Below are 26,102 nucleotides of genomic sequence, written 5' to 3'. Positions count from 1 at the left end.
TCTTTACTGGATCCAGGCTCTGCCTTTTCATCTTTGCCACCATCAGTGTGAAGATTTATTTTTAATGGAGGTATAATTTCTACCCAATAAAATTCATCCATTTCAAGTGCATAGTGTGCTGAGTTTTATCAAATGCATAAGGTCATATAATAATACCATGGTCGAGATCTAGAACATTTCTGTTGCCCTAGAAAGTTACCCTGTGACCCTTCTATAGTTGCTCTTCCCAATCTATCCCTAGGCAACCAACCTACTTTCTGCCACTCTGGTTTTGCTTTTTCTACAATTTCATACAAATGGAATCATGTAGTATGTAATCTTTTTGTGCTTGGCATATTCCTCTTAGCATAATGTTTTTGATTCATTCATAATGTTATGTGTGTCAATATTCTGTGCCCATTTATTGCTGAGTAGTATTCCATTTATTTGTGCATTCATCAGCTGATGGGCATTTATGTTGCTTTCAGTTTGGGGCTATGATGGATAACAATGCTACGAGCATTGTGTGTGGGTCTTTATGTGGGCATGTTATCATTTCTCTTGGGTAAATTCATAGGAGTGGGACTGCAGGTCGTATGCTAGGAGTATGTTCAACTTCATAAGGAATCGCCGACCGTTTCCCCAAGTGGCCATCCCATGTTGAGTTCTAATGGCTCCATATCCTCAACAATACTTGGTATGGGTAGTCATGTTAGTTTAAGCCATTCTAGCGATAATTTGCTGTCATTTAAATTTACACTTCCCTGTGCTTGCTTTGGCAGCACATATACTAAAATTGGAATGGTACAGAGAAGATTAGCGTGTCCCCTGCACAGGGATGACACACAAATTTGCAAAGCATTCCATATTTATGAATAAATAGACAAATAAATGAATGTGATGACTAGTGATATTAAGCATCTTTTTTTTAACATTCACAATAGAAGTTTATTACATATCAAACATTTTAATGTCCTTAATGTAAAAGGCAAATACCAATCTAAAAATATAAACAAAAGTCTTGGAAAGTTTATTTCATACAAATGACAAAGAATATATTAAAAATTAAGATAGAATAGAAGTAAAATACTGTTAGGCGTATCAAACTGGCAAATGTAAAGAATAATGGTAATACCCATTTTAAGGATTGGCTTCTTGAAAATTCTTAGCACAACTTTTCCATTTGACAATTTGGAAATGAATATCAAAAGTCTTAATAATATTTTATGAAGCAGTGGTAGATCTAGAAATGTATACTAAGGAAATGGTTAAAGTATTATCAAAATATTTAAATACAAAAGTAGTCCCCAAAGATTTTTTTTAATTATACAATTTTCAATTACTTGAAAGTACAAAAATTGTTGATCAGTTAAATAAACTATTTCTCGCCATGAAATACTATGCAAGTATTACAAATGATATCGTAGAAATTTATTTTGCTATACAAATACTTGATTACAATGTGGTCTTAAAAAGAATAAATATATTAAGATTTTATTTTATGCTAATCTGCATAATATTGGCATAGTATCTACATCTACATAGTATCTCTACATGTGAGAGTGATTATTTCTTGGTGGTAGGATCATAATTATTGTTTTCTTCTTTCTATGTGGCTGTATTTGATTTGGGTTTTTCTAAAATATAAATCATTCATTCTTTTCCTCATTGATTTTACATGTTCTAACATATGCCAAATTCTTACCCTTATATTTCTTATCTATTTCTGAGCAAATAATATCAGGTAAAGAAAGTCTTCCTTCATTATTTTTTATTTTAAAAATATTTCTGAATGGTGTCCGGTTCTTATTCTTCCAGATAACTTTATGGTTACTTCACAAAGTTTTTAAAAAAATTTTTGTTTAAATTCAATTAACATCTAATGTCTTATTGGTTTCAGAGGTAGAGGTCAGTGATTCATCAGTCTTATATAATAGCCAGTGTTGAATATCTTTTCATATGTTCATTTGCCATCTATATATCTTCTCTTGGACATAGCTATCCAAATTTTTGACAATTTTCTCTTTCTTTCTCTCTGCTTTCTTTCTTTCTTTCTTTCTTTCTTTCTTTCTTTCTTTCTTTCTTTCTTTCTTCTTTCTTTCTTTCTTTCTTTCTTCCTTTCTTGCTTTCCTTCCTTCCTTCCTGACTTCCTTCCTTCTTTCTTTGCTGAGGTTTTATCTTCTAATTTTTGAGATGTACGAATTCTTGATATATTCTGGGTACAAATTCCTTTTTAGATGCATGGCATAAGACATGTAAATATTTACTCCTGTGATTTTTAAAAAAATTTTCTTAATTGTATACTTAGAGGAGTAAATGTTTTTATTTATTTATTTATTTGTTTAAGATTTTATTTATTTGATAGAGAGAGAGTGCGCATGAGCACAAGCAGGGGGAGCAGGGAGGGAGAGGGAGAAGCAGGCTCTGGGCTGAGCAGAGAGCCTGATGGACCCTGGGATCATGACCGGAGCAGAAGGCAGGTGCCTGACCCACTGAGCCACCGGGTGTCCCAAGCAAATGTTTTTAATTACTTACTTAATTTTTTAGAAAGAGAGAGAGCAAGCACCTGAGTGGGAGTGGGGGGAGGGGCAGAGGGAGAGGGAGAGAGAGAATTGTAAGTAGGCTCTAGGCCAGTGTGGAGCCCAACACAGGGCTCCATCTCACGACCCTGAAATCATGACCTGAGCCAAAAACCAAGAGTCAGACGCTTAGCTGACTGAGCCACCCTGGTGCCCCTAATATTTTTAATTTTTGTATGGTCCACTGGATTCCTCTTTCATGGTTCATGCTTTTAGTGTTACTAAGTGTTCTCTACTTAATCCCTCATTTGTTTACTTCTTCTCAGGGCCAAGGAATAGAAAGCAAGGAGTCCCTCTGAGTCAGGGCATGCCTGATGGATCTAGTCTTAGGGAGCATTCAATCAATAACTTGATTGATATCTATTTGATAATTATTTAATGAGCACTTACTCTGTGCCAGACACTCTTAGAGGCACTGGGGATACAATGGTAAAGAAAACCAAGTTTCTGCTCTATGGAATTTATGTTCCAGTGGGTGATAAGCAAGGAGCATCAGGTGCTCTGGGGGCCTCCAACCAGATCCTCTTTGCTAGGCCATGACACCCAACCTCCAGCTGTTGTGGGGTGTTGGCTGCTCATGACTCATTCTTGTATTCTATTTCTCGAACAGAGTGATCTTGTCTGACAGATGTTACTTTGCTTGAGGATGCTATGGAAGTTGTTATCACCCACGCTGGGAGTAGCCTTGGCCAATGACTGAATGATTTAGGGTTATAACAGCCCACACTTCTTGTGTCTCTGGGCAGGAAAGTTTTTGTGATGCTGGTCATGCTCCAGAGCTCCGTATGAGATCAAGTGGAGGCAGGTTCTCTTCTCTTGCAATCACATCGACATGGCTAGCTTCTTCTCCTGCCCTATTCTTCATCCTTCACTCTTCTACAGGTTTCTTCTGAGAGACCTCCTTCAGTAAACCACACACACAAATGGTTTTAGGAAACCCAACCTAAAACGTTGGATGTCAAAAAGAGTCCTGGGGAAGGACTCTGAAAGAGATTTTGGAATAGGGTCCCTCATAGGTCAGATGTCAGTGAGAACCCCAACCTTGGTGATACAGGGATTATTGAGCACCCCGTCCCCAAGCCTAAGGCAGTGTGTTAATACTTTCTTTAGTGATGAACTGGGATGGGATACAGGAGGAAGGAGATGCACTCGTTTGTGCCATATCCCTGGTGTTTGAGAATTAGGGTGAAAAATAACTAAAAAGACTGTGGAATTGAGTGGTTACTGCTGAGCAATACTGGTGTTTTGAAGAGAGAGAAGAACTGGCTCATATATTAATAACCAATTCAGTGTGTAGTGCAAGAGTCTGGGCGCTCCCTTGGCAACATCTACAAAGGTCCTCGCCTGCAGCGAAGGTCAGGCAGAGGTGGGCACCAGACTCACAACATAATGGTAAGGGTTGCAGAATTTCAGTGAAGGTTGTTTTTGCTATTGAAGCAAGTTTCCAACATCAAAGTTGGGGTCCTAATGGGGAATGAGTAGTAATGCAAGTCCCCTGGCAGGTGCAGTTGAAAACTTTGAGCCTCCACCTTCCCTTGAGCCTGAGTAAAGGAGAAAACTGAGGAAAACTGAGTTTTCCCAAAATACAGACATACACACATGTAAAGAAAGCCAGAGATTGGAGGGAGGCACCTAAAAGTTAAAAGACACTGAAGATTGCCACCAGAAGCTGGAAGAAACCAGGCAAGCTCTTTCCCTACAGTCTTCACAGGGAGTATGGCCCTGCTGACACTTAGGTATTGGACTTCTGGCGTCTATAACTCTGAGACAATAAATCTCCATTGTTTTAAGCCACCGAATTTGTGGTGTTTTGTTATGGTGGCCCTAGGAAACAATATAGTGAAGAACGGTGGAAAAGGCATATTAACAGCACAATTGGTAGTAGCTATAAACGTGTGAATTTCCATAGCTCCAAGGCAGGATTCAATGACCATAATTAGTTTCTCCATAATCAGCAGAATTTCATGTTACCTGTCTTAAACCTAAAGGTTTCAGCTAATGAACCGATCATTAATATTTTACCTCTCTGATATCACTTCATGACCTGTGTTTGGATCCTCAGTGTCACATACACCTTTGTTTTTCTGAATGAATACCAAACCTCTCCCTCCCCCCCAAAATTCATGTTTCAATCTTTTTCAAATGTAATAGGCTTTGAAGCTGACCTGCCAGTATAAGGCTCACCTCTTCCTATGGGCCGCAAAGCAAATCTGAGAAAGAATGTTGAGGGGGAATATCGAGTCTTTGGGGATAAACAACCTCTAGTTTTGGTTAAAAAAAACTGAGGTGTGAGGTTCCCAGATTCCTAGTGGGAGGGCAGCCTCCTCCCTTCTTCCTGCAGTGCACTGTGGCTCTTACAGATGACACATTCTTGTTTCAAAGTTTTGAGTCTGCAGTCTTTTGTTTTTTCTTGCCTCATTGCTCTGGCTGGAACTTCCAGTACTATGTTTAATAGAACAGGCAGAAGTAGGCATCCTTGTCTTATTCCTGGTCTTTCATGTTCAAGTATGGTATTAGCTGTGGGTTTCTCATAGGTAGTCTTTATTACATTAAGGAAGTTCTTGTAGTCCTTGTTTATTGAATGTTTTTGTCACGACAGGGTGCTGGATTTTGTCAAAAGCTTTTTTGGCATCACTTGGAATGATAATGTGTTTTCCCCCTTCATTTTATCAATTTGGTATATTACATGGATTGATTTTTGCATGTTGAACCATTCTTGCATTCTGGAAATAAATCCCATTTGGTCATGGGTATGTAATCCTTTTAACATGCTGCCAGCTTTGGTTTGCTAGTATTTTGTTGTGAATTTTTACATCTATATTCATAAGGGATATTGTTCTGTAGTTCTCTTTTCTTGTGATGCCATTGTTTGGTTTGGGTAGCAAGGTAAGGCTGTTCTCAGAAGTATTTTCTCCTTTTCAAATTTTTTTGGAGGAATTTGAGAGAGATTGGTGCTTACTCTTCATTAAATGTTTGGTAGAATTCACCATTGAAATCATCTAGTTCTGGGCTTTTCTTTGTTGGTAGGTTTATGATTAGTGGTTTAACCTCCTTAGTTGTTACAGTTCTACTCAGATGTTCTTTTTCATCTTGAGTCAATTTTGGCGGGTTATATATTTCTAAAAATCTATGCATTTAATCTAGGTTATCTAATTTGTTAGTGTAGAATTTTTCATAGTGTTCCCTTACAATACTTTTTATTTTTGTAGATTCAGTAGTAATGCCCCCACATTCATTTCTAATTTTGGAAATTTGAGTTTCTCTTCTGTCTCTGTCTCTCTCTCTTTCCCATCAATCTAGCTAAATGTCAATTTTGCTGACTTTTTCAAATAATAAATTTTTGGTTTTATTGATTCTCTCTGTTGTTTTTCTATTCTCTATTTTATTTATGTCTGCCCTAACCTTTATTTTGCCCTTTATTCTGTGGTTCTCATTGTAACTTGACATTCCTTTTCTAGTTCCTCAAGGTATGCAGTGAAGTTATTGATTTGAGATCTTTTTTTAAATATATGCATTTACATCTATAAATTTCCCTCTTAATACTGCTTTTGCTGCATCTTATTCATTTTGGTATGTTGTGTTTAATTAAAACATTCATTTATTAATTCATTCATTTTAAGATATTTTCTAACTTCTCTTATGATTTCTTCTTTGACACATTAGTTGTTTAAAATTGTGCTGCTTGATGTCTACATATTTGTGAAATTTCCAGTTTTCCTTCAATTATTCATTTCTGGTTTTACTCCCTTGTGATTAGAAAAAATGCTGTATATGGATTCAATCTTTAAAAATTTATTAAGACTTCTTTTGTGGCACAACATATGGTCTATCCTGAATAATGTTGAATGCACTTGAGAAGGATATGTATTCTGCTAGTGTTAAACCAAGTGCTCTGTATATCTGTGAGGTCCAATTGGTTGATTGTGTTGTTCAAATCTTCTGTTTCCTTATTGATCTATCTGATTGTTATAGTCATTATTGAGAGTGGTGTATTAAAGTCTACAACTGTTATTGTCAAACTGTCTAGTCTTGCTTCAGTTCTTTCAATATTTGCTTCCTATATTTGGGGGCTCTTGTGTTAGGTGCATATATGTTTATTATTGTTATATCTTTTTGCTGGTTTGAACCTCTATCGATATATAACGTCCTTCTTTGTGTCTTGTCATCCTTTTGATTTAAGGTCTATTTTGTTTGACAATAATATAGCCTCTCAGCTCTCCTTTGAAACATTTTGGATGGAATATCTTTTCCCGTCATTTTACTTTCAACCTTTGTGTGTCTTTGCGTGTAGAGTGAGTCTCTTGTGGACAGATGGAACATGTTTTTTTGTTTGTTTTTGCTTTTGTTTTCCTTTTTTCACCAATGTGCCTATCTCTTCCTTTTAATAGGGAAGTTTAACCCATTTACATTTAAAGCATTTACTGATAAGAAAGGATTTTCTTCTGTAATTTGGCTATTTGTTACATGTTTTGTTCCTCATTTCCTCCATTACAGACTTTTTTGATTTTTAGTTGATTTTTCATAATGTACTAATTTGATTTCCCTTATTTTTCCTCTTCCTTTCCTTCTTTTCCTTAAAAATTTTCTTAAAAATTTTATTCTCTTAGTGGTTATCTTGGGGATTACAATTAACATTTTAACCTCATAGCAACCTAGTTTTAATAATATCAACTTATTTTCAATAGTATAAAAACATTTTGCTCCTATACATCTCTGTCCCTCCTTTATATTGTTATTGTCAAAGATTGAAGTTTTTTTGAAGATTTTATTTATTTATTTGTGTGTGTGTGAGAGAGAGAACACAAGCAGGGGGAGCAGCAGGCAGAGGGAGAAGCAGGCTTCCCACTGAGCAGAGAGCCCAATGTGGGACTCGATCCCAAGACCCTGGGATCGTGACCTGAGCTGAAGACAGAGGCTTAACCGACTGAGCCATCCAGGCGCCCCACAGATTGCATTTTTATTCATTGTGTTCCCTTTAACATACGGTATTTTTTTGTGCATTTGCCTTTGAAATGAAAGGTTGGTTTAACATTAAAAATCAATTATTATAATTCATTACATGAGCATAATAAAGGAAAAAATAACATCTCCAAAGACACAGAGGGAGCATTTAATAAATTCAACATCCTTTAATGATAAAAACTTACAGCAATCTAGAAATAGAGTATTCTCCATCTGCTAAAGAATATCAACAAAATATCTAAAATGACAACATAGTTAAGGGTAGGCAATTGAAATTGGAATTGCTATCATTACTTCTTATTAATACCGCACTGAAGTCTTAGCCAGTACAATAAAACAAAAGCAAGAAGCAAAAGGATTGAAAAAGAAGAAATAGAAGTCATTACTTACAGATTACATTATTATGTAGGTAGAAAACAAAAAGAAACTCTATATAGATTTAATAAAATTATTTAGCAAGGTTACTGGTTATAAAATCAAAACAGAAAAATAAGTGGTGTTTCTATGTATCAACATGTCTAGAAAAAGACATTTGAAAATTATGCTATTTATAAGGGCATCAAAAAACATAAAATACTTGTGACTAATCTAAGTAAAGTACTGTAAGAATTCTACACACAAAACTATAAGACATTATTGAGGAAATTAAGTAAAATCTAAATAAAAAGAAGGATATATTGTGGTCATGGACTGGAAGACAATATTGTGAAAACATTAATTCTACACCAACATCTATTGATCTATAGATTCAGTGCAATCTCAGCAATATCTCAGCAGGGTGTGTGTGTGTGATGTTGATTCAAAAAACAGATGGAAATGCAAATGACCAAAAATAGTCAGGACGATCTTTAAGAAGAAAAACAAAATGGAGAGTTACTCTTCCAGATATTAAGACCTATCATAAGGCTACAGTAATTTAGACAATGTGGTGTTAGTGCATGGATGGACTACAGTCCAGGTGGATTGTAAATATAAAAGTGAAAGGTAAAACAATAAAGTTTAAAGAAAGAGAAGATTTATATTCTTACAGGAGAATATTTATTTATGTTAGGGCAAGCAAAGATTTTTTTAAAACAGAACACAAAAATATTAAATGTAAAAGAAGATATTAAATTTATTATTAAATTAAATAATATTCTTAGAGTATATTAAAAGTAAGTTCTTCTGTTTTTCCAGTTCCGAGAATGAAAAGGTAATCTACAGAGTGAGAAAGAAGATTTGCAGAAATGTAATTGACAAAAGGGCTCACTTCCAGATTATAATAAAGAATTCCTATAAATCAAAAAGAAAAAGGATGCCTTGGTGGCTCACGTCATGATCCCAGGGGAGTCTGCTTCTCTCTTTCTCTCTCTCTCTCCCTCTGCCCCTCCCCTCTGCTTATTCACGCTCTCTCTCTCTCAAATAAATAAATAAATAAAATCTTTAAAAAGACAACCCATTTAAAAAAGGGCCAAAAGATGTGACCCAGTCCTTCACATAAAACAATATATAAATGAACAATAAACATGAAGGGGTGCTCAACCATATTAACCATCAGGAAAATGCAATTTAAAACTACGAGGGGGTGGCGTGCCTGGCTGGCTCAGTCGGTGGAGCGTGCGACTCTTGATCTTGGGGTTGTGAGTTCGAGCCCCACGTTGGGTGTAGAGATTACTTAAAAATAAAATCTCTAAAAAAACTACAAAACCACAAGGGATCCCATTACAGAACACCTAAAATGGAAGGCTGACAACACTGGGTTTGTTGGTGTGATATGAAGCGATCGGAACTTTCACACTTGGCAGGTGTAGGTGATATAGTGACACCTGCTTTGGAAAATTGGCATCATCTAATAAAGTTGAGCATAGGAAAATCCACTCCTAGATAGATACTCAGCACAAATGTACACATATGGTCACTAAAAGGCACAGAAATGCACCAATTTTATTTATAAATGTGTGCAAAAGTTCTCATAAAAATATTAGTGAGCGCTCAGTAAAGATGAAAAGGCCTACGGGCATAAAGGAAAGGTGCTCGGGAATCATCGGGGAAAGGCAAGTAAAAATCATAGCAAGATATCATCTCACAGTGTTACGGTGGCTACAACCCATCCAACGTGAAATCCCAGACAAAAGACACCGGGTACTGTTGAGGATGCGGAGAGACTGGAACCTTGTTCACTCCTGGTGGTGGGAATGCAACATGGTGTTGTGCCATGGAAAGCAGTGTGGAGGCTCCCCAAACACTGATGGAACTACCTTCCCATCAGCAATACTACTCCTGGGTATAAACCCCAAAGAACTGAAATCAGGATCTCCAAGAGATACCTACACTTCTACGTTCATTGAAGCGTTATTTACAGAGGCAAAGCCCTGGTGGATGAGTGGATAAAGGACATGTGGTGTATACATGCAATGAAATATTGTTCAGCCATAAGGAAAAAGTTAATTCTGCCACTTACTACACGAAATAAGGCATACACAGAAGGACAAAGATGATTCCACTTACCTGAGGGACCTGGTAGTCAAATGTATAGAGATAGCAAGTGGAATGATGATTGCCAGGGGCTGGGGGAGGGAGGGTTGGGGAGCTGGTGTTTAATGGGTATACAGTTTCAGTTATGGAGGCTGGGTAAGTCCTAGAGACCTACTATAAAGCATAATGCGTTATACTTAACAATACTGTATTGTATACTTAAATTTTTTTTTAAATTTTATTTAGTTAGTTATTTGAGAGGGGAGGGGGTAGCACGAGCAGGGGGAAGGGCAGGGGCGGGGAGGCTCAGGCAGACTCCTCACTGAGCCCAGAGCCCCATGTGGGGCTCGATTGCACCACCCTGAGATCATGACCTGAGCCGAAACTGTGAGTCAGTTGTTTAACCGACTGAGCCACCCAGGTGCCCCAAAAATTTTCTTTAAAGAGGATAGCTCTTACAGTAACTGTTCTTATCATGCTTGCTTGGGCAGAACATATACTAAAACGAAAACAATACAGAGAAGATTAGCATGGTCCCTGCATAAGGATGACACGCAAGTTCATGAAGTGTTCCATGTTAAAAAAAAAAGTTCTTATCACACACAAATAAAGAAGGAAAGAGGAAACTTAGAAGTGATGGTCAAGCTTTTGACATTGTGGTGATGGTTTTGTGGGTGTTTACCTATCTTTAAACTCATCAATATGTAATATTATATATATATACAACATTTTTGTATATCAGTCATACCTGAGAGAAAAAAAAACAAATGTAGGGTTTTTTAAACCACCAGCATAAAGTGAACTCACAATTCTTTGTTAGTTTTTGTTGGCTTCTTGTCATACTTGAGTTAGTTTTGTTCCTTTTGATGAATAATTTCCATTTTTGGAAGAATAGACAAAAGATATTTTTATCCTAAAAATATTTTTGGTCAAATAAATGTCTTTACATGAGATTATCTGTGATTTTAAATAAACATTACACATTAAATAAACATTACACATTCTCCGAACTGCTGTTCGGAGAATAGCCTGAAGGGGGCGAGAGTGGATACAGGAAGACCTATCAGGAGGCTTCTGGAGGTGAACCACTGAGAGCTTTAGACTCTTGACGGGTTGAACCTACACATGAAGGTGCCTAAGGAAATGGCCAAAAGAGTAAGAACAGAATACATCATTTCTGAGGTAAGTAGAAGAAAAAACTGGAATGAGAAAAAAATCCGAGATAAGGCAAGGAGGATGAGTAAAAGAAATATAGAAAAGGAGGGACAGGGGCGCCTGGGTGGCTCGCTCGGTTAAGCAACTGCATTCGGCTCAGGTCACGATCCCAGGGTCCTGGGACTGAGCCCTGGGGTCAGGCTCCCTGCTCAGAGGGGAGTCTGCTTCTCCCTCTTCCTCTGTCCCTCCACCCCCTCGTGCTCGCGCTCTTTCACTGTCTCTCTCTCAAATAAATAAATAAAATCTTAAAAAAAAAGGAGGGACAATCAGAAATCACAAAATAAATCCAAACCCATAATTTGCGTAATTGGAATTAACGCAGATGCTCTAAATCTCCACCACCTGATAGAGTGGCCACGCGCTGTGGAGCCCTGGGAAGGCGGGCGGTCTGGGCTGAGATCCATCCGGCGTTAGTGGGAAATGCGCTCAGAATTTGGAGACCTAGAATGAAAAAAAGTATAAAGCATCTTAATAATAATTTTATACTGATTACACCTAAGAATGATTAACATTCTAGATACATTGCTAAATAAAATATATTATTAAAATTCACCAATTTTTAAACTTTTAATTGTGGCCGCCAGAAAAGACTTAAATTACAGAGATGGCTCATATTACGTGTATACTGGACAGCATTGTTCTAAATAGTCAAATTAAAAGACAATTATTGTCAGGCTGGATAAGAAAACTTAAAATCCAGCAACATGTTGTTGACATTTAAACATACAAGACATAACAAGTTGTTAATTAAAGGTTGTAAATAGCCAGAAAGAATAGTCTTAGAAAAATTATAGAACATCTTCCTCCTAAGCACAAATGCAAAAATCCTACCTAAAATATCAGTAAATTGAATCTAGTAATGTATTAAAAAATACATGCTGATCGGGGTGCCTGGGTGGTTCAGTTGGTTAAGTGGCTGCCTTTGGCTCAAGTCATGATCCCAGGGTCCTGGGATTGAGCCCACGTCGGGCTCCCTGCTCAGCAGGGAGCCTGTTTCTCCCTCTCCCTTTGCCTGCTGCTCTGCGTACTTGTGCTCTCTATCTCTCTATCAAATAAATAAATAAATAAATAAATAAATAATCTTAAAAAAAATACATCCTGATCAAGTTGGATCTATTCCAGGAATAAAAGGTTGGATGATTAACATTAGAATACTGATGAACATTGTCAATCCAAAGGGGAGAGACTATGTGATACTCTTAAGATTATGTGACACAGAGAAAACGTTTAATAAAATTCAACATTTATTCATGATTTTTGCAAAATCTCTTAGCAAATTAGGAATAGAAGGGGATTTCCTTCATCTGGTAAGAGCTATCTAAAAAACTGAACAGCAGATCCATCCTTAATGGTGAAACAGGAAAAGCATTCACTTAAAGATCAGAAACAAGACAAGGATGTCCAGTATTTCAATGTCGTTGTGATGGCTACAAACATCCATTGCAGTGTATATACCAGCAGCAGGTGTGGGAAAATGTAACTTCAAAAAGAGATGCCAATTTACAATAGCACCAACAAATGTAACACACTTAGAAAGAAATGTAAACATGATGTAAATTATTTATGGAGAAAATTATGAAGCATTCTGGAGAAACATGCAAGAAGACCCTAGTGGAGAAAGAGTTATATCATGTTCATTGATTGGAAGACTCAGTATGAAGATATCCATACTTTGAATTTTGATCTACAGATTCCATGCAGTTCCAATAAAAATCTCAACAGGGTTTTTCATGGAAGTTGACAAGCAGAATAAAAGGCCTACATAACAGAGATCACCCTGAAGATGAAGAATAAGAAGGGCCTTGCCCTCCCTGAAGCAGGACTTATTATATTCATTATATTAACCAAAGCAGTGTGGTACTGGTATCGGTAGAGACCCACTGGCCGGTGGGATAGGGTTTATCTGCCTGGCTTCTTCTTGGGAAATGAAGGGTGCTCTCAGATGACTTCCTTGTCGTCAGGAAGATGACAACTTCTTGCTTCCTCTAAGTTGGATATGAGTCGGGGATACGTACTAGTCCTGTTTTTTCTCTTAATTTCACAGATTTTAACCTAAAATTCAGGTACATCCTACAATGGATGCCTACATTATATGAGTTTTCATCCACTCACTGTTTTATCTATACGCCCATCCATCTATCCAGCTGATCATGCACCTATCTCCTGCCCATCCATACACCTGTTATCCATCCATCCGTCTACCCACACATCTTCTCACCCACCCATCCATACTTTAACCCATCTACCCATTTATTCATCCATCGCCTACCCATCTACCCACCCACCTGCCTACCCATTTATCTGTCCATCTATTCATCTCTCTGTCTGCTTGTCCGTCTATCTGCATGATAATAGAAAAGAGCTTGGAAGTCTATCCATTACCTACTGATGCATGACAAACCACCCTAAAACTTACTGGTGTAAACCAACAACTGTTGTGTTTGCTTACAGTTTAGTGAGATGGCCCTGCAGGGCTTGTCAGGGATGGTCAGTTTCAGCTCCACGAGCCGGGGCAGCTCATCTGGTGCGGGCAGAGTGACGATGGCCTCAGTCCCATGTCTGTCACCCTCCAGGATCTCTCTGTCCACCCATCCTCACTCACAGGATAGCTGTCCTTCTTTGCACTCAGGGCTCTGAGAAGGCCAAAGTGGAAGCTTCTCTGCCTGCTAAGGCCTGGATGCTGGGATTCATGTAATTCACTCTGTGAATTTCTTTGGTCAAGGTAAGTCACAGTCAATTTATTCAACCATTATTGTTTTAGAACCTACTGTGTATTAGGCACTGTTCTGCATTCCGGCAATAAGAGGGGAACGAAACACAAAACACAAGAGACAAATGTCTCTGTCCTCGCGGGCTTTCTGTTAAGTAGAAACTCCACACTCACTCGCATGTGAAGCAGGTCTGAGGTCTTTATTTCTCGCAGGTGACTTTTCTCCCCATCCACATAGGTAGAGTTTTTCTGGACTTCCTTAATCAGAACAGACTACTCTTTCAGGCTCCAGGTTCTGGGTGGGGCTTCAGTTTCCTTTTGTCTGCATCCCACAGATCTGAGCTGCATCTCTGTCCTTAGAGGCTCTCAGATCCCCACTCCTTTGCGCCATCGAGTCTACCTTTGGAACTAAACCCTGGGTCCACTACAACAACAGCTCCGTTTTCACTCTGGCTTCAGTTTCTCTCTTCCTTTTCACATCTAGGGGTTTTTCTTTCTTTCTTTCAAGCTCATCTACATGTTACAATGTTTTATTATACTTTCTTCAGCACACCTTTGTTGGTAGTAGGGGCAGGGTGGCTCTGTGTCTGCTGAGGCCACTCTAAATAGATGGGGTTTCCAGGAAACAGACTGAAATGGAGATCTGCAGGCTGGGTGCTAACTGGAAAATGCTGCCACGTTCACCTATGAGGGTGTGAGCGAAGGAGGACGGGCAGAGGGTTATTCGGATGTGACAATTCAGTGGCCTTCACAGGGAGCTCTGAAGCCGAGGTGGATCTTCAGAATCATCCCTGATTGCTCCCCCACTTTGGACCAAATCCCAAACGTCATCACTTTAGGCTTTTGGAGATCGATGCCAGGAAGGGACTCATAGGTTCTACCTGCTCCCCACCATCTCTCTTGGGAAGGAACGAAAACACAAAACCAGCTACTCCTTGACTAGGGAAAGGGGCAGGGGAACCAGTCGACCCTTGCACAGCATGGGTTTGAACTGTGAGAGTCCACTTACATACATTCTTTTTTCAATACATATATTGGAAACATCTTTGGAGACTGGTGGCGATTTGAAAAAATATGCAGATGAACTCTGTAGCCTAGAAATATCGACAAGTTAAGAAAAAGTTAGGTATGTCAGGAATGTATAGAATATATGTAGAGACTGGTCTATTTTATCACTTGCTACCATAAAATGTACACAAATCTGTGATAAAAAGTTAACATTTATCAAAACTTGTGCACACGAACACAGACCATACATGGTGCCATTCACAGCATATCCTTATGTAGTCATAAGGTGAGTGATATTTGATGTAAAATTACTAACGTGTTAGTTTTCTTACTGTTTTCTAACTTTGTTTTCAAAGAATTAGAGGAATTGTGAGTCAGCCTATCATCACAGGCATTTTTTTAAAAAATGCAAGAATGTCTCCGATACTGTATCATGAACGTGAGAGTAATACTGTCTGTCATTAAAATTTTGTCACAATTCATTGGTGTATAGGCCGGGCCGCAGTAAAGCAACTGTAATGGGTTATACCAGGCCACCACAAAGCAATCTTATTGCTGCTTTTTTGTTACTAATGCATGAATCATGATCCTTCTAAAGAAATGGGAATTTCTTTTTCATATTATCTTTTCACTTTTGGTGTCTAGTGTTAGTAATAATGTACCACATCTGTAGTGGGTTTTTTTTTTTTTTGTCATGTAAAATAGCATTGATGGAGATACTGATAGACAATCAGTCTTGTAAAGAGAGGTTGTAAATTTACGGTATTGATAAAGTCCAAGACTGTACATGTGTTTTCTCTTCCTTATGATTTTCTTAATAACGTTTCTTTTTCTCTAGCTTACTTTCCTGTAAGAACACAGTGTGTGATACATACAACACAGAGAATGTGTGTTAATCGATTGTTTATGTTATCAGTAAGGCTTCCAGTCAAGAGTAGGCTAGTAGCAGTTAAGTTTTTGGGAAGTCAAAAGTTATACATGGATCTTTGATTGTATTGGGGGTGGGTCAGTTCCCCTAAACATGGGTCAACTGTAATAATATCAACAACAGTGGCCAATATTTATTGAGCACCTGGTATGTGCCAGAAACCACTCAACTAAGCACTTGACATGTCTTCACTGTGCTCAAGTAGTGGGTGGAGGTTGCATTATGAGGTATGAGGTCGTGGGGATATTATTTTCCCTACTTTACAAACAAAGAAACAGAGAAAGTGAGAGGTTACGCCAGCTGCTTAAGGTCACTCAACTGGTAACTGATGAAGTGAAGATTTAGATCAGAAGGAGGAAAAGAAAAAGAGCTTAAATTATTATTTCAAAATTTGTATCCCTCCATGCATGGGATCTCTGAAGCGACTTCCCATGTTGAATGGCTGGGGAAACAGCCTCAGTCAGGTAAAGGGACCTGAGCAGGGGGACACGGGGGAGGCAGGGTGGAGCATGGATCGGGGAGGCAGGGAGGCTGGCTGGAAGTCTTGGATTTGAGGTCCCAGGATGGAGGTCAACACCCATAGGCTCAGAACCCTTCTTGAGCTCTTGCGTGAGGGCACCCAGGACCTGTAAGAGGGGACCACTTGCACAAAAAGTCATGATAAGGATTTTCATGACAGCATTTTGTATACTACTATGAAACAACCTATGTGTCCATCAGTAGGGGAGTGGATAATAAAATGGGGTCTATGCATATGCTGGAGTACCATGTGATAGATTTAGGAAAGTGGTTTAGGCAAAGGCTCCGGGATTAGAAGCCTCCGTAACTTCCTAGATGAAGGACTTTGGCCCAGTTGCTTCACTTCCCCATGCCTCAGTTTCCTCTTCTGTAGTCAGGGGACAATAATAACATTGGCACCACAGAGTGATGGTAAGAGTTTGGAGAGATGACGCATCTCTCTAGCACTTGGCCCTTGGAAATCACTGAGCAGATCAGGTGTTGTAAGCTTTTTCTGTGGATAAGGTCAAGTGGAAGCCTCCAAAATTACTCCCCTCCACACCCTTTGCCAATCAAGGTAGCAAGTTGAATGCAGTGTTGAATCACAATGCAAGGGCAGAAATTAGTGGCCACTCTTGAAGGTGTGAAGTCATGGTGACCAGGGTCTCTGAGCCCTCAGGGATGAGGAACTAGGTCACCTCACCGGGCAAGCCACCTAGATGAAGAGAAGTTCTGCCTGAGGGGGAAGGGAATCCAGAAGGAATAGTCGGGGAGGGAGATGATGAACAGTTGGAGCTGCTAGATTCAGCGGCAGCAGTGGATGATTCCACTTTCCGGCTGGGAGAGAAATCAGCAAGGCTCCTGCAGTAGCTGTCCTCACATGCGGCAAACCTCTCTACAAAGCACATGGATCCAAGTGGTGTAGGGCTGGGCTGTGCTGGATGCCCTGGAGTACCTCCCAGATCCCAGCTGTGTGAGCTTGCTATTGCTACAGTAACACATTGCTGCAGACTTACAGGCTTAAAACAACACAAATCTATGAGCTTACAGTTCTGGGCTGACATCAAAATGTCAGCAGGGCTGCATTCTTTCTGGAGGTTCTAAGGGTGAATCTGTTCCTTTGTCTTTTTCAGCTTCTGGAGGCCACCTGCTTTTCCCAGGACTGGTGGAAGGAGGAGAGGTGGTGTATGAGTATGCTGGGGCTCTCAGACTGAGTAACATCAGAAATGTATTTTCTCACAGCTCTGGAGGCCGAAAGTCTGAGATTGAGGTGTCAGCAGGACTGGTTCCTTCTGAAACTTCTCTCCTTGGCTAGTACCCTCTGTGTACTAATCCACTCTTCTTACAAGGACACACATCATATTGGATTAGGGCCTACTCTAATAACCTTATTTTATATGAGGGGCTCCTGGCTGGCTCAGTTAATACAGCATGCAACTCTTGATCTCAGAGTCGTGATTTCAGCCCCAAGAGCCCCACGTTGGGCATAGAGTTTACTTAAAACAAAAACAAAAACAAAAACAAAAAACAAAACAGCCCTTATTTTACCTTAGTTTTGTCTTTAAAGGCCCTATTTCCAAATGCAATCACATTCTGAAGTACCGGGTATAAGAGTCAATGTAAGAATTTTGGGGGACACAATTCAGCACCCATAACAGGGGGAAGTTCCCATGCTCTGCTTTTTGGAACAGCAACAACAACAAAAAGACCTACAATAGGGAAAGTTCCCCAGAGATATTCTAGGGGCCCTCCAGACTAGAAGACGCTTGAGTCCTGCTCTTCATTACAGAGCCCAGAGAGGTAGCAGGTCCTCGAAAAGGAAATGACTTGATGGTGTCTCTGGGCAGTTGAAGCCACAGACAGCCTCAAAGAGCTTCCGGTGCCTCAAGCTGGCTGAAAATCAGCCGTGTGAGCAAGGCTTAGGAGCAGCAGAGAACGCAGCAGTCTTGATAGGTCACAAGTACAGAAATGGTGGACTGATGGGTCAGAAGCAGACGGGCAGCGGGCACCTGTGTGGATACATGGCTTGAGAATCAAATGGCTCCCTCCCTCACCCTTAATGCTGGGACACTGCCCAAGCTCCCTGGAATTTTGGCAGTCTTGGGAAAGGAGCATGTGGGCAGGGAGGGTTCCCAGTGGACTGATAGTTCTTAGCATCCTGGTACAAAGGGAGCTTTGCACAAAGTAAGTCGCATTAAGAATAAAACAGAAGTTAAATTATTTGCCCTCCTGGCAAATTGCGATTTATGGATGCCACACATGTGTCAGAATTTGGGCTCACATAGAAGCAACTCTGATAAAAAGATTTGAGGCAAACCTTTCCTCCAGAAGGAAGGAAGCCCGGCCAACACATTGATTTTAGTTCCTTAAGACTCATTTCTGACTTCTGACTTGTGACTTCTGACTCCTAGAGCTATAAGGCAATAAATAGCTATCATTTTAAGTAGCAGCAGGAAATGAATACAACTATGAGCTCTCATTCTCCCTGAAACTCATAGTCATCTCAGGCTGTCATTTATTTTCTCACCTCTGACAGAGAAGTGACTTCACCTCTCTGTGCCTAGAATTCCCCACTCATAAGATGGGCGTTACAACACAACTTACCCCACGGTCACTATGAGAATTAAATGAGTTACTGTGAATTAATGCGCTTAGCACAGTGTCTCACATGCAGTAAGTACATCAGAAGTATGACCTATAATTAATGATCCTTATTACTTTAAGAGAAGCAACCACAAAAGCACGATGCTGAAAGGCAACTGACAGCGTCTGTGTTGGAGACAACAGGGGGTAGTGGAGACGGGGGTGAGCTGGTGAGCCCATGCCTTATCCAATGGGGACAGCCACTGCCCAGCCTGGGTTGTTGTTCACAGCTTCCAAATTTCCAAGAAAATCCAGAAATTTGGATTTGTTCACGCGTAAAATTTTGTAATGTTTAAATATTGGCCACTAATTTCCATATTAAAAGCACACTTTTGGGGTGCCTCGGTCCATAGAGCAACCAACTCTTGATCTCAAGGTCATGAGTTCAAGACCCATATTGGTCACAGAGCCTACTTAAAACAAACAACAAAAACACACCTAGTGACTAGATGTGGCTTGTGGATGTAATCCCTGAAAAGAATCTGAACTTTAAATGTGCACATGATTACAGCTATGCTTACAAAAAGAAGATCCACTAAGGATTAAAGAGCTCACTGTGGGCCAAGCTCTGGAAAACTACTTAAACACTCAAGTCGTTTCACCTCACAATAACCAAGGTAGGGTAGAGGCCACTATTCATATTCTTTTGCAGATGAGGACACTGAGGGCTGGGGAGGGGAAGGATGGATCTTGAGATCACCCAGCTGGGAAGTGGCAGAGCGGGGATTTGAACCCTGGTGGCCTGGCTTCCCCAAAAGACCCATTCTTGTTTTCTCTGAGACAGTGCATCCCAGTGTTGGAACACAGTGATATTTAGCAGGAGGGACATAGCATTATAACATGAAATTAATAAATGATTTATCATCATTATTTTTACTTCTACCACCTCTGGGTCTTGGCAGGAGATGAGGGGAGAGGTTTCCAGGGGCCGGGGGAGGGTGAGGATGCAGACCTCAGGTCTCGAGGAAGAGCTAATTGTGGGGGAAGGTGATATCTGAACAGATGCCCGGGCACGGGATGTGAAAGCGGAAATCAAACAGATAAACTTCTCAGAAGTTGTAAAGTAGGTCAGTGGCCTGGGCTGGGGGCTTCCCACCCCATGCTCTATCTGAAATCAAGTTGGGGTCTAGATCTCCTACTGTACCAGCCTCTACAGCTCCAGGGCTCTCTGTGCCTTCTCCCTCCTTCTCTCCCTCCCCTCCTTCTATTTCCATCTCCCTCCAACCTACCCACCCTCTTACCCACCCTCTCCCTTCTTCCGCTTGCTCCTCCACCTCGGGGCTGGGAGGCCCCTCCCAGGAATGATCTTTGGAGGCTAAACTTAGTGAGAGGTTCCATCCCCAGACGGAAGTTGGTGGCTGCTGGTGGCTTTGTAAATACGCCGTCCCCACACCTTGGTCTCATCAAAGCCACGGAAACAGAAAAATGGTGACAAGAGTAAAGGAAACTCCAGCAGGGGCTGGGGCTGGGCATTTGGGGCTGCCCCACCTCCCACCAGTCCTCAAGGGCAGAGAGGCGTGAAGCTGTGTGCCTTTGGTGGGAGTGGACGGGGAGTCCAGCATCCCTGCCTCTATGTCTGGAACACGGGGGCAACAATGGCTCCTGCCCAGGTATGTATATAATGTTGTGACTCATGCAAGTTGCCTGGCATGGGGAGAGTGCCTGGCAAATGCTGTTCTTAATATTTCTAAATCACCCATGTCACTTGCATACTTATGGAGCTCTTACTGCGCACCAGGCACTGTAACGAATGGCTTTTTCCATGCCTGATCTGATGTAATCTTTACATCAGGGGTGAGGACTGGTGTCACCTCCCATTTTACAGATGAGGAAACAGAGGCACTAAGAAGCAATGGGACTTGCTCGAGGTCCCACAGCTGCAAGTGGCAGAGTGAAATTGGAACGCAGGACCATCTGATTGCAAAGCCTGTTTCCTCCCTCCCTGTTCTGGGTGACGTGACAACGATGTTGACAATAACAACAGTAATCCATCCACTTCTGGGGGCTGAACCCTTATCTTCAGGTCCTGGGCACCAACACCTCCCTCCCGCCACACCAGGGTACTTGCTCATTTATACAGACCATCTGATTTGTATGCGTTTCATTATCTGCCCCTCCCTCCGCACTCTCCCCATGCTCCCACTTGCTCCAAGCTTCCAGCTGGCTGGGTAGACCACCACTCTGTCCCGGATGTCTGCAATAAGGGTGCCTGGCAGGAGGGAGGCTCCGCTTTCTCAGAAATGGGAGACTCAAGGGGGAGGCAGATCTGGGCATGAGATCTCTGGTCCTCCCCCCAACGCCCCCCTACCTCCGAGTTTCCTACATGGCGTTGGGCCAGCTGGGTTCAGTTTTCTGATCCATAAAGTTGTAAAGTGACATCCATGGGTAATTCCATGTACCCCTCTGCCTCTATGAGCCACGCTTCCCCTGAGAATAGACAGACTCAGGTGCAACATTTACCATTTATTTCCAAGACCCGTGGTCAGGGTGCCCAGGGCTTCAGACAAAGTCTGGTCCTCATCCCAAGATGTATTCGTCTTGACTGGGAGGAGCCTTAGGCTGCGTGTGTGTGTGTGTGTGTGTGTGTGTGTGTGTGTGTGTGTGTGATGGGTGTGACCGTGATGCAGCATGTGGAAGTCCGATGTGATGATCATGGCATCCCGTGTGTCACACTTGATGTGACTATATGGCCCCTGCGGGTGACTGTGGTTGTGATGATGACTTGTGCATGGCTGTGTCACATGTGGTTGTCACACAATGTCTGTGACTGAATGTGACGCTATGACTAGTGTGTAGTTGTGTGAGAATCTGATGCTTTGTGTGTAAGAGTTAGTTGTGAAAGCGACTGTGAAGCTGTGTGATTCTCTGTGATGCTGTAGGTGTGTCTGCATTCTCTCTCCTGCCTCCTCCCGCCTTCCTTCCTGCCCTCCCTTCTTTCTTTCTCTCTGCAAGCGTTTTCCAAGGGACTGCCATGTGCCAGGCCCTGGCCTGGGTGCTGAAACACAGCTAGGATGTCCTAGTGGGATGTGAGCGCTCGACAGGGCTGGGATCCAGCCAGCCAGTGGGTGATGCGCTGGTAGCCAAGAAACCAGTCACCACGGGAGTAATTACACCAAGGAAAATGCAAATGCAAACACTACAAAGCCTCTTCCCTCCAGGGAGAGCGGGTTATCAAACCGTTTCGGGCACATGGCCTATATCGGCTGTGCCGGAGTCTCAGAGTAACCTTACTCAGCCAGCAGGAGGTGGGGCTACGCAGCTGTGGGAGGAACTTGAATGTGTGACTATGGCCGTGGGTGGGCCTGGGCCGGGCAGTCCACATGGATAAGTCCTGATGATGACTCTCTCCCTGCAACCGCCCACACGCATGAGAGTGGGGGATGGTGAGGCTTCCTGTCTTCAGCCAAGTCCCTGGACCCCCAAGTCCCACTCTTCTCTGAATCAAAAACATAAATACCCACCCCTCACCCCTTCTTCCTGAATATCAGGCAGATCACCTTCCCCCGCATTGGGGGCCTCCAGACCCCCCAAGTCTCTGGGTCTTTGTCTTCAGTATCGTCGTGGCAGGGTCTGCAGTGTTTCCTTTGGTGCCTGCAGGGTCTTCAACCTTCAGGGGTGGCTGGGTTCTCGGCCCCTGGAGGTGCCCGCTGAGCTCTTGGCTTGTTGAGTTTTGGGTTCCCCAGAGCACCGTCTGAGGTCACACTGCCTGCCAGACCCCCGTTCAGTCCACGGTCACTCCTTCCTTCACACCATGAAAGCCCCAAAGTAGGAGCGGGTGCCATCGCGGAGTCGGACCAGGCGCTCGTCGGGCACACGGACCACCACCTCCTCGCCTTCGTCCAGGTGCACCACGCCCCCCAGGAAGCTGCTGTCCCACCAGACACGGGGGTTGGTTGCTCGCCCACAGGGGGACCGCCGGCTGACCAGCAGCTCCAGCTCCTCGGGGTAGCGGGGCGTGCGCTTGTAGAGGCCGTGCGTGATGGGCAGGCCGCTGCTCAGCCCCTGCGGGCAGCCCACGCCGCCGAGCTGCACCTTGGAGTAGATATAATAGTAACCAGCCTGGGCGATCACCAGGGAGCCCTCGCGGTAGCTGAGGCCCCTCAAGAAGGCCAAGCCCAGCTTTGTCTCCCAGAGCAGCGGACCCCCGCTGCCTGTCAGGCTGGAGTTGGCTCCTGGGGATGGAGACAGAAGGGGCCGGTCAGCACGTGTCCCTCTCTGGGTGAGAGAGGGTGACAACCGTGCCCCCCCTCCACCGTTTTAGGCCACTGAAGAACTTTATACGTATTAGCTCACTTTATCCTCACTTTACAGGTGGGAAAATAGAGGCACCCAGAGGCCAAGTCACTTGCTTCTTATACATCTTAACTCATTTTGTCTCCCCTCTCCCACAGGTGGGGAAATTTAGGCACGGATCAATTAAGTGACTGGCCAAAAGCATTGACACTTGTGAGTGGCAGAACCAAGGAACAGAGACAGACGGAACACACCCTGGTCCAGAAGCCTTATAATCTCCGTGTTCTTCAGTCTCTCTCTCAGTGAGATGGAGATATGAATCGTGCCTCCTTAGGATGTAATGAATGAGCATGTACAGAGGGTATTCCAGCGCACGTGACCTGGTGAGCACCAGGTAAGCGTTTATTCACTAAGGGAGATGGGAAATGCACGGGCATAGGCAGTGCCTGTGCTCTGGGCAGTGCTGGGAATAAATAGTGATGGACGCGTGGATGGATGAATGCTCTGACATGTTGGCCGTCTGTCTGGTCTCCCCAGGACACCCTGCCCCCCTCCCCACGCCAGGACCCAGGGTCCCCCTCACCTGTAAGGTGTGCGGCTGGGTTGGCCTGGTGGGACCTCCGCTCTGAAGAGAGAGGGTGAGAGGTTAGCGGTGAAGGCAGGGGGGGTGAGGGCCGGCCCACTGAGGGGTCATCTAGTCTACCTCCTGGTGTCAACCCCACCCTTTCCGGAGTGGCCCAGACTTCTGCTTCTCAGGCCTGGGGGAGGGGCACCTGCCGGGCTCAGACCAGTTGTGTAAATACACTGGGCAATGGGCAGAGGGGGCGGGGGCAGTGTGGGAACCATCCCGCCCGCCCTCCCTGGGGCCCGGTACCCTGACTCACCTTGCGTCAGCTGCTTCCAGGATTCTGCATCTCCGTCCTGAAAAGGCAGAGGAACCCAGGTGAGGACCTGTGGGGCCCACGCACTGGCATCCTCAGACTCACGGCTGTGAGACACACGCAGACCATGGGCACAGACACCACCCAGGGCCAAGTGCACACCCCTGCCCCACCCAGCAGCCTCAGTTTTCCCCTCTGTAAATAGACATAGGGATGGTGGTTTTTTAGGATTCAGCGACTTCACGGGTGGACAGCGTGTGCCAGTGCCTGGGCACATGGTAAGCACTATGTAAGCGTTTATCAAATAAGTCATATTACAGATACATTGATCTGGATGGCAGGACACGTGGACATCAATGCCAACAAGCGGATATGGACACGGGATGTCGAGCACAGACCCGGACCCTTGTGTGACACACTGACAAGGCACGTGTGGACACGTGAGCTCAGATACACAGGCACATGGTTTATGGGTCCACGTGGGTCTGTGCGCAATGCCAGTGCGTGGGCCACAGACAGGCCAGCACGTGGCCACGTGGGCACATGGACACGGATGCGCGACGGCAGCATGGGTTCACGTGAAGGACGTGTGCACGAGGCCATCAGATACAGTCACGAGGAGAAGTGACCCGGAGACACAGGACACAAAAGGCCAAGACCACGTGGCCGTGGTGTCAGACACAGAGATACAGACAGATACATCCACAGCCAACAGCGAACTGATGCGGAGAGAGATTCTCAGACTCGGATCGAGTGGATAGATTAGTGACAGTCCCCACAGTGGGGATCCAGGCATGGCTAATAATGATCAACAATGTCGGAATGTCAGTGCTGGGGATTCCAGACAACAAGACTCTATTATGAACATAACACTTGCTATAAGAGACTAATATTATGTGGGGCCACCACTAGAAGAAATGGTCCTTATAGCACATCACAGAGGTGTTTCGCTAGAGCCGCAAGCGATCATATTGCAAAATAAATGTGTCCGATCAGCATGCCGTACACCTTAACTGACAGAATGTCACAGGCCCTTTATATCTGGATTTTAAAAAATATCGGTTTTGATTCATTGAACACCTGCCCTGGGCAACCACCCCCAGGCACACGCACACAGTATCGTATTTCATTCCCTGGGAGCTGGGCACTCTTATTACCACGCCCATTTTACAGATGAGGAAACTGAGTTTCAGGGAGGAGAACTGACTTGCCCTGGGCTGCTCTTGGTCCGTCTCCTGTCCTGCACACACACGCACAGAGAGATGCCCAGTGATACAGGAGGCCCACCTGCCACGAGCCCCGAGGCCCCACTCACCAGCAGGGGGGTGACCATGGCCCGTAGGCGCAAGTGCAGCTGAAGCAGGAACCAGCCCTGGACGGCCAGCCCAGCCGCCAGCAGCAGCAGGAGGAGGCCCAGGCCCAGCTGGGCCGCACTGCAGGGCCGTCTCCGGCGCCTGCGCCCCAGCCTCGTGAATGGGATGTCTGTCTGTCCGTCCACCGTGAACACTGAAGGTCGCACAACTGTCTCCTCCATGCCTGAGCAGATGAGGTCCCGAGACACCCTGGGGGCTGGGCTAGCACGGCTGGGTCCTTGAGGGCAGGGAGGAAACCACAATTGCCCAATGCTCCTGGGCTTTGCACGCTGCAGACAGGCACCCGTGGGTCCCGGGGCTGCCTTTAGAGCAGGGGTTCAGCCCCTCCCCTTTCCCCACTGGCCCTCCTCTTCTTCCTGTCCCCCACCCCCAGGCTGGCCCCATCTCACTCTCACTCATGCAGCCTCTCACACTTTCCAGGGGCATCTGAAGATATGACTCAGGTAAGGATGGAGCGGGGAGGCCCCAGCTTTTCCCTGTGGCTGCTTCATTGACTCTGTTACCAAATATTTGTAGATCTTCTCCTGCATGCCAAACACTGTTCTAGGTTTGAGGGCACAGCTGTGAACAAGAGAGACAAAAGTCCTTGGTCTTATGGAGCTCCTACTCCAGTGGGGTGAGAGACGAAGAGCCTGGTAA

At 43.5% G+C, this 26,102-nt stretch overlaps 1 protein-coding gene and 2 non-coding genes across 4 annotated transcripts; 2 read left to right on the top strand and 1 right to left on the bottom strand.

Annotated features, from left to right (window-relative positions):
• The first annotated feature begins 745 nt into the window (after positions 1–745).
• On the top strand, positions 746–852 carry LOC114226350 (U6 spliceosomal RNA). The gene has a single exon (XR_003612732.1). It is a non-coding gene; the product is annotated as a U6 spliceosomal RNA (small nuclear RNA).
• Positions 853–10,451: 9,599 nt separating this feature from the next.
• Positions 10,452–10,556, top strand: LOC114226352 (U6 spliceosomal RNA). The gene has a single exon (XR_003612734.1). It is a non-coding gene; the product is annotated as a U6 spliceosomal RNA (small nuclear RNA).
• A 10,870-nt stretch (positions 10,557–21,426) lies between these two features.
• TNFSF14 (TNF superfamily member 14) lies at positions 21,427–25,768 on the bottom strand. 2 transcript variants are annotated; one of them, XM_028126398.2, is made up of 4 exons: positions 25,406–25,768; positions 24,094–24,130; positions 23,793–23,834; positions 21,427–23,148 (listed from the first exon to the last, which is right to left on the bottom strand). In XM_028126398.2, exons 1-4 carry the CDS (start codon positions 25,622–25,624, stop codon positions 22,721–22,723), a joined length of 726 nt encoding a protein of 241 aa, XP_027982199.1. In that variant the 5' UTR covers positions 25,625–25,768; the 3' UTR covers positions 21,427–22,720. The 2 variants fall into 2 exon arrangements, with proteins under 2 accessions (XP_027982199.1, XP_087873910.1); XM_088017784.1 differs by having other exon boundaries at positions 21,427–23,008.
• Positions 25,769–26,102: the final 334 nt, after the last annotated feature.

The sequence above is a fragment of the Eumetopias jubatus genome, unplaced genomic scaffold (genome assembly GCF_037043125.1).
Source record: "Eumetopias jubatus isolate StellerSeaLion01/CBP00866 unplaced genomic scaffold, mEumJub1_p1.0 scaffold_1, whole genome shotgun sequence".
Lineage (NCBI taxonomy): Eukaryota > Metazoa > Chordata > Mammalia > Carnivora > Otariidae > Eumetopias > Eumetopias jubatus.
This window is presented reverse-complemented; position numbering and strand designations above follow the sequence as displayed.